The following is a 7,789-nucleotide window of genomic DNA, read 5'->3' as shown; positions in this document are numbered from 1 at the left end:
CCCCCCCCCCCCCCCCCCACCCCTCTCTTCCATCACAATTCCAATTCCAATTCCATTTCCAATTCTCTTTTCCCATCCATTTCTCTTTCTTCTTCTTTGTCCTTTGCCTCTTCACCCACTTTCTCATTTTTTCTTCTTCCCCCACCTCCTCATCTTTCTTCTTCATTACCCATCTCTTTCCCACATCTAACTTTCCTTTCTTTCCGCCTCTTTCCCCTTCTGGGTTTCTCATTTTTCTTCCTTACCATCTATGAAGAAGATGAAAGGGGCTGCCTCCCAACACCCTTCTGTGTTTGACGATTCCAAGATCAGATTCAAACATCAGACTCTCCTCCAAGATTATCACGAATTGGAGAAGGTAATTTTTGTTTTCTGCTTCTGCGGATTTCCGGATTTCTTTGTTGTTTCTACCAGATCTTCCTTTTCTTTTATTCATATGGGGTTTGATTGTGTTCTTCAGATCTTTTTCTCTGAAATTGATTTGGTTTCTTTCTGTTTTGAATGGAATTTCTGGTCTGGAAGAGGGGAATATGGTTTGATCTAGGAGTTATCAATCGTGAAAATACTAGTTTTTTTTTCTTTTTTTCTTTTTGGTTTTCTGGGCTAGGCTAATTCATCCTTGTGTCTGAACTGGCTATTTCCTTTGGTTAAAACTCTCGATTTGGTTGCTCAAACAATAATATGAGATAAAAGTTCTGTCGATTCTTTGTTGAATTTTAAAATACCTATCTCTAGGCTAAAAGAGGGAAGTTCGTCTATAATTTTCTTCCTATCTGGAAAATTGATGCTTTAGGTTTGCTTCCATTTGTTTATTTTCTTGGTTCTGAGAGATTGATACCCTTAAAACTGCCATGACCTCCTCTAGTGATATCATCTTTAAGTAATTACCAATCAATGAACTTTGGATCATTCTAAACCTACCATTGATTTCCTTGAAGAGTCGAGTCTAGTAGTTTCCTCACTACTTTATAAGTACATGTTCTTGAACACCTGATCTTATTTGTGCGGTGTTCTATTTTGGTTTTGTTTCACGTAAGTCTAATACTTGGACTAGTTGTTGTCTTCACTTTTGTGAAATTTCAAGAGAAATTTGATTCTGGTTATGTAAAATTTGCCACCCCATGTTCTGAGTTTGTGCTGGATAGATCAGTTTAAGACTCGGGAATGTTATGGATGAACAAACAATTGAAAGTACTTCTTGTGTTCTTCCAGGAAACAGAAACTGCTAAGAGGAAATTACAGATGATGAAGCAAAAGAAGATGACCCTGATGGCAGAAGTCCGGTATAATCTTTACATAATTACGTTGTATTTGTGTGGATCTTCATCAGGAGTAACTGAATTGTCCAGAACTAACTATGAGTCTACGTTTCTATTGAAGGTTCTTGAAGAAGAGATACGAGTACCTAATGAAGAACCAGTTGCCAAACGACCATTCAAATGGAAATCCAGTACAGCAGAAGCAACTTAACAAACAAGTGGCTAACAATACTAAGAAGGGGAAGAATGGTTCGAGAAGAAGACCTGCGTTGCAACCCCTCCCGACGATCTCTGATATAAACCAAAAGGAAAGAATCAACCGACGAATTGATATTCCTCCACAGAGTTCTACTCCGATTCCTGTCCTTGACTTGAACCAGAAGGCAAAGACTAGGAAGAAAGCCAATCAACAGAATTCAACACCAGTTTTTGACTTGAACCAGAAGGAAAGAATGTACAGTGGGAGAGATGCTAGCGAGCGAACCATCACTCCATTTTTCGACTTGAACCAAATTTCGGTAATTGACTAGGACTTATTTGACCAACAATTTTATGATATAGCTGAACCCTGCAAACGTAATTTTTACTACAATTTCACCTCTCCTCCTCCCTAACAATCTCTACATTATTTTGGCTCAGATGGAGGAAGAGGAATTGCAGACCCATTACGATACACTGAGAGCTGATGAGCTGAAGAAAAGCCTTCTTCGAGGTGGGAACGATGAGCAGCAAAATGATATCAAGATTTCGGCGTGCAGGACTGTTGGGGATGGTCCAAGTCGAGCTGGTAAAAGAAAGATTTCATGGCAAGACCAGGTGGCTTTAAGGGTTTGAGCTCATTTTTATCTCTAGTGTCACTTAGAACTACAATTTGGAAGAAGGGCTTCAGGCATCCTAGAAGCCACAGTTAATTGTAATTCCTTCTTTGATTCTGTATTCTTCTATTGTGAAGGGAAAGTAGTATTTGTACATGTTAATACATTTAAAAAAGAATGGTGATGAGATATCGAGAAGAATCAAAGTTGCAAATCCTTCAATCTACTGTCTAATCTTTTGTGTAGAAAAGTGAAGCAGGGGCTAGAAAATAGAGAGAAGAACTTGATCCATCAAGTCTTTCCCTCGATCGATGCAAGCTTAGTCGATAAAAGAAGGCTATTTTTCCCTCTGTGTTAATACAAAACACATCTTTGAGGGGAAATTCCTGTGGGCTTTGAAACTATAGCAGCAGCATACGAGAAATGAGTGATTAAAAAACGGATCCATGTGACCAAATTGTAAATACTCACAGAAGGACTAACATAAAGACTTGAAAGTTTTCCAAAAAGGAGTAAGAGTTGCAGAGAAAAGAAGACATGTACAGCCAAATTTATCGTTGGCCTAGTTCATTTGGAGTCATAACTCACTACGGCTGTGATCATATCATTTAGAGTCAGACAAGGTAATAATAATAATAATAATAATAATAATAATAAAAAAACGGGCTAACAAGTAAATTTGAGTGAGACAATCTCGATCGAGGATTTGGCTGCGACTAGTTCTTTAGGAACTCATACGCCTTTTATGGTCTGATAAAAGAATGCTATGACTATTCTATCACTAATATCTCACTTTCTGCTCTCGAGATCTATATGTCTGAGACGGTAAAAATGACAATAAACTTATATAAAATTACCCATCCTCCGATATCTATTGTAATATATACACATAAATATGTTATTTGTTTATTATAAATAAAATAAATATGATGCAAAAATGCTACTTTCAATTTTAAATTTAATAACTAAAACATACCATTGAGTATTTTTTAAAAAAAGAATGAAAGAACTTATGCTAGAATAATTAAGAGATATATAATTAAATAAAAAGTGAAATATTCGAATCTTATTTTAAATAATAATAATAACTACATAAGTAAAAGAGTTGGTTGTTAACTCCAGAAAGATTACCTTGTTCTTTTCATCATATCCATAGGCCTCGGTTCTTCCTTTGGGGCTCCGGAAATGGACGAACTGGTTACGAGTTTAGCGAAGAACAGGAACCTGGAACCGCTAATAAACCTCTGGAGGACGACTGATCCACAATGTGATTCAGCCTCAGATCCAACATTCTCATGGCAAAATGCTCATCAAATGCTAACCCCTCCGTCCGCCCAGTAGCCCTAAGAATCGATAGTTCTTGCTCGATAATGAGCTCCCTCCTGATCTCCGCCTCGAGCATTCTACGGCTTGCAGTCTCTCTATTTGTTATCTCTTCTTTAATCCTCTGTTTCACGAGCTCTGCATTTGGAGAATCGTCTGATCAGATCATTAGATCATCAAACCTTATTGGAAAACTGAATCGAAAATGAAGCATTGTAGTAGATTTGAAGAACAAGCAGAGATTATTTCCGTATACAACATTTCGATTAAGCTTACAAACCACGCAGCGGATGATCGGATGAGCATTCGGAACTGGAAGCGGCAAGCAGTGGCTTGTTATCGACGGCTCGAACCCTGAAATCAAGCAAAATGGAAGAGAAAGAGTGAAGAAACAAGGCGATACGGCAAAGGGAGAGATTCGTGGAGCTAGAGGATAATTGGAATTGGAGCTTGGAACTAAATGGAATTACATGATCGGTCTCCGTCTCACATTTGTATAAGCCTTTGTTAAATTTAGAATTTATGAAATTTATTCAAGTTAAGGATTTGTCCCTTGAAAAAAAATAAAAATCACTCTATAAATGATCTTCCAATGCTGACCAATGAAAGTAAGCCGCGCAAGAATCGGGTCCCACCGGCCCTTTTCAAAACTACATCCGTATAAAATCGTCGTCTTCTTTGTTTCTCCATTCTGGATCTATCTTCCTCCTCTCTTCTTTTCATCCTTTTTCCTTTCCTTCTTTCTGGTTAAATGGCAACTCGCTGCGAAATCTTCTGCGAGATTCTCATCGCTATCTTGATTCCTCCATTGGGCGTCTGCTTCAGGCACGGATGTTGCACTGTACGTTTCTGATTCTTTTCCTCCTCCGTGTTGATTTTGACTCTACTTGAATGAATCCTGATTATCCGATTGCTTATTTGTTCAGGTTGAGTTTTGCATATGTCTTCTTTTGACGTTTCTCGGATATGTTCCTGGAATTATCTACGCTTTGTATGTCATCATTTTCATTGATCGCGATGAGTACTTCGATGAATATAGACGTCCTCTGTATGCGCCGGCCTAGGTTCTTTAGGTATTTCGCCTATACACAATTTGTGTGCTGTAATTTATCTGAATTGGATCTTGACTCTGTGATTGATCTGTACCGTGTGTTCGCTTTCTTTTACCGCTAAACCCTAGTATTTGTTCGTAAGTTGATCCATCCAGGTTCTACCTCAATCAATCAATCTTAGAAATAGAATTCCTACCATTTGTGTTTTGTTTGTTTGTTCAATTTCATGTTGAAATTCAGGGATGTGAATCAAGCGCAGTTGACTTAATTTCTTCTAATTCTAGCTTTGTTCGTTGAACGAGTTCATATCTGGATTGTTATGGTTAAGGATATTCAAGTTCATTGTCATCTAATAAAACTTGCTATGAATTTGAAGAAGTAACTATGATTAGTTTTGGTGGCTTGAGCAGCTACAAGGCTACTTACAATGAGCCGTAGTTGAAAGTCAAATGTAATTTACTTCCTTCTTAAGCAAGGATTTGGTTATACACGAAATCAACCCCCCCACCCAACACAAGAACCCTTTCTCAAGCTCTGCTTTTCAAGTGCATGTTAAAAACAAACTGTTGAATTTGTTACCATTTTCTGGGCCTCCCCTGCTTCAGCTGCTTGCGTTCATCATCAGCTTTGTTGGTTTCAGATGGGCAAAATGGAAGAAGATGGTGTCAAAGAATGGAAATGAACAGTCCCCTTTCCTCATGTGGATCAATTTCTGTGTTTGAGTTCAATCTTCTATGACTATATTAGGTTGTACATATATGAAAATCTTACTCATCACCAAGAAAATTAGAATTTAATCGTATGATTTTTCAAAATTATTTTTATTTTTTAATAGTTGTGATATCCCTGAACCTTTTATAAATAATTTAGAGACTATGAATGTAATTCTTTCAAAATTAACCCAAACAAGCATCCAAGCTACTGTTTTGTCATCTATAACTTCATTTTCTTCCTCCAAAATTTTAAAGAATTTTCGTCTGAAAATTTTAGAAAAAAATTACTTTTGAAATAATTAATTTTTAAATAAATAGCAAAGTTTTTTTTTATTTTAATTTAAATTTATAAGCATGGTGTTTGAAACAAATTTTAACATAGTTACATAGTTCTATATAGATATATAGAACTATGTGCAGAATCAATCAAAGAATCGCAAAAAACCGCGGGCTTCTCCAAAAGGCCTTCTACCAATGCAGATAATATTCCCCACTTATGAACTCATCATCTTCCACTAAATTAACCAATGTGGAACTCCCAATAATCCTCAATAGTCGAAGGACAATTGTCCCCTCTTTAAGTCACCGGAAACCCCATTCTTACTGTTGCGAGATAGGGCGAAATGTGAGGAGGAAGAGAGGCTGCCATGCCTTGCTTATTGTTAGCTTAAACAAGCCTTTATCCGTTTATTTATTTATTATTATTTTGAAACCTTGCCTTTTGATCATTTTAATATTAATAAATACGTTACTAATATTCAATTAAATTGGATGAAAATATCCAATTCTTCCCCTAATAAATTTTATACTTTAAAGATAATTTTAATATATTTTCCAATATTATAATTTTTTAGTTTAAAAAAGAATAATTAGCGAATTTCATAGTATTTTTGTTAATACATTATTTATGGATAAAAATTCAAATCTAACCCTTCCATATAGGTTAAAATATTATTTTTAATCTTTGATTTTCTTCATTTTAATTATTAATTTAAAGTTAATCTTTTTTTTTTTTTTAAAAAAAGTTTTCTTTTAAGTCTTATTTTCATAAATTTATAAAATAAAATGTTACACTAAGTTTGAATGAGAATTTAAATTTGTAGCTGATTATTTTATGAGTATAATCAATCTCCCAATTACCTTGCAATAATCAAATGAATTGCTTCGCGTCAAATTTTTTACAATAACAAAGCAAACGTAAAGGCGAAACAAATCACAGAGGCGATATGAAAGGGCGGCACCCGGCTCGACGACGATATACTGGAATGGCCTCCAATTACGGCGGATCGAGCTCCTCTTTTGATACTGATCTTCTCTGCCAAAGAGGAACCGGTGTCCTTATCCAATCGCTGATGCTCCAATGGATGAAGCACATTCCGGTGGAGTATTCCGGTCAAAGATTTCGAATCCTCGTCATAATCAGCAGACGAAACAGGGAAAGATTCAGAGAGTAAGAGAAGAGCAATTAGGGCTATTGGAAATAAGCGTTTAATTGGAGCCATTCGTGTACGCCAAATCTAATACAAGCTTCAGCCGTTGAGGAAAGAAAATCAGAGAATGGAGGTATGGTCTGTAATCCCATAGATTTATATAGTTTCATACTCTTAATGAAGATGAAGATGATAATGATTTTTAATTTCGGCGCGTTTTGACTGCTGGAATCGGCTGAATTTTCCTCTTGATTTTCCTTTACAAACATTCTTTTTAACAGAAAATCAAAAGTCTCTATTAATTCTTCGAAGCTTCGTTTGGTGATTTTTGTGCGTGTTCACAGGGAAACTCGTGATCACCAGAAATTTTGATGAAATTTCATATTTCGTTGGAGTTGGTAAGAAGTTGTGCATTGTTTAATGGTGGAAGACGGGAAGTCAATTAAATAATCATAAATAAATTAGGCAATTCTTTTATTTTTTTAATTTATAAATTTCAGCTCGTTGAATTGGTGAAATTAATTTATTATGTCAACTAATTTTATGAGTTTCTGAAAATTTGTAATTACTGGATAAACCATTTTCTTGATTGGTTTGTGAATTTTGAATATTTTCGTTGGTTGGACCACCATTTATAAAGTGTGGAAACCTTCTCCTAGCCGAAGGTCGAAAGGGCAACAAAGTCCAAAGAGGACAATGTCTGTTAGCCCGAAAGGAAAAAGTCGATAATATCTACTAGACCGAAAGGAAAAAGTCCAAAAAGGACAATATCTGCTAGCTTAGATCCAAACTGTTACATAGATTTTAGCTAATTCTCTAAATAAATAATTTATTCTTAAAAAAAATTATTTAGTTTGTGTTGAAAATTATGTTGGGTTTTTAGGAAAAAAAAATGTAAAATAATTTAAAAGAAATTACGTAAATGGTAACTATCATCTAAAATAAGTGTTCAGGTCTTCTTTAGAATTGTCAATTTTGATATTTTATAAAAAAATTGTCTACTTTGGATAACTATCAAGCATAAGCATCGAATTCGCATGATATGTATAATGTGATGTCAACTAATAGCAAACATATTATATTATATGAAATGAAACTTTAAACAAAGATTATTAAAGCTCCATTTGACAACTAGACCAAATATTATTGGTATTTATATGCTTAATAAAAAATAAAATAAAAATCTAAATCATCATC

The 7,789-nt window shown here is 35.2% G+C and overlaps 3 protein-coding genes across 4 annotated transcripts; 2 read left to right on the top strand and 1 right to left on the bottom strand.

Moving 5' to 3' along the window:
* The first annotated feature begins 107 nt into the window (after positions 1-107).
* LOC111438466 lies at positions 108-2,300 on the top strand. The gene is made up of 4 exons (XM_023076379.1): positions 108-358; positions 1,213-1,283; positions 1,381-1,777; positions 1,899-2,300. The coding sequence occupies exons 1-4, from the start codon at positions 251-253 to the stop codon at positions 2,091-2,093; spliced, it is 771 nt and encodes a 256-aa protein (XP_022932147.1). The 5' UTR covers positions 108-250; the 3' UTR covers positions 2,094-2,300.
* Positions 2,301-3,189: 889 nt separating this feature from the next.
* Positions 3,190-4,087, bottom strand: LOC111433915. The gene is made up of 4 exons (XM_023071190.1): positions 4,033-4,087; positions 3,854-3,899; positions 3,678-3,823; positions 3,190-3,553 (listed from the first exon to the last, which is right to left on the bottom strand). The coding sequence occupies exons 1-4, from the start codon at positions 4,085-4,087 to the stop codon at positions 3,273-3,275; spliced, it is 528 nt and encodes a 175-aa protein (XP_022926958.1). The 3' UTR covers positions 3,190-3,272.
* LOC111433066 (UPF0057 membrane protein At4g30660-like) lies at positions 4,076-5,190 on the top strand. Of its 2 annotated transcripts, XM_023069991.1 has the most exons (3): positions 4,076-4,238; positions 4,324-4,470; positions 5,090-5,190. In XM_023069991.1, the coding sequence occupies exons 1-2, from the start codon at positions 4,149-4,151 to the stop codon at positions 4,459-4,461; spliced, it is 228 nt and encodes a 75-aa protein (XP_022925759.1). In that variant the 5' UTR covers positions 4,076-4,148; the 3' UTR covers positions 4,462-4,470; positions 5,090-5,190. The 2 variants fall into 2 exon arrangements, with proteins under 2 accessions (XP_022925759.1, XP_022925751.1); XM_023069983.1 differs by lacking the exon at positions 5,090-5,190 and having other exon boundaries at positions 4,324-4,727.
* Positions 5,191-7,789: the final 2,599 nt, after the last annotated feature.

Source organism: Cucurbita moschata, unplaced genomic scaffold, assembly GCF_002738365.1.
Source record: "Cucurbita moschata cultivar Rifu unplaced genomic scaffold, Cmos_1.0 Cmo_Scf00003, whole genome shotgun sequence".
Lineage (NCBI taxonomy): Eukaryota > Viridiplantae > Streptophyta > Magnoliopsida > Cucurbitales > Cucurbitaceae > Cucurbita > Cucurbita moschata.
The sequence above is the reverse complement of the archived record's forward strand: the minus strand, read 5'-3'. Positions and strand labels throughout refer to the sequence as shown.

Excerpts from the sequence above, each read along its gene's own strand:
- LOC111438466 (XM_023076379.1), top strand. The coding sequence starts at position 251 with ATGAAGAAGATGAAAGGGGCTGCCTCCCAACACCCTTCTGTGTTTGAC. Across the intron at positions 359-1,212 it reads ATTATCACGAATTGGAGAAG|GAAACAGAAACTGCTAAGAG; the intron begins GTAATTTTTGTT and ends GTGTTCTTCCAG. Across the intron at positions 1,778-1,898 it reads TCGACTTGAACCAAATTTCG|ATGGAGGAAGAGGAATTGCA; the intron begins GTAATTGACTAG and ends ATTTTGGCTCAG.
- LOC111433915 (XM_023071190.1), bottom strand. The coding sequence starts at position 4,087 with ATGGAGAAACAAAGAAGACGACGATTTTATACGGATGTAGTTTTGAAA. Across the intron at positions 3,824-3,853 it reads GATCATGTAATTCCATTTAG|CTCCACGAATCTCTCCCTTT; the intron begins TTCCAAGCTCCA and ends ATTATCCTCTAG. Across the intron at positions 3,554-3,677 it reads ATCCGATCATCCGCTGCGTG|ACGATTCTCCAAATGCAGAG; the intron begins GTTTGTAAGCTT and ends TGATCTGATCAG.
- LOC111433066 (XM_023069991.1), top strand. The coding sequence starts at position 4,149 with ATGGCAACTCGCTGCGAAATCTTCTGCGAGATTCTCATCGCTATCTTG. Across the intron at positions 4,239-4,323 it reads TCAGGCACGGATGTTGCACT|GTTGAGTTTTGCATATGTCT; the intron begins GTACGTTTCTGA and ends TTATTTGTTCAG.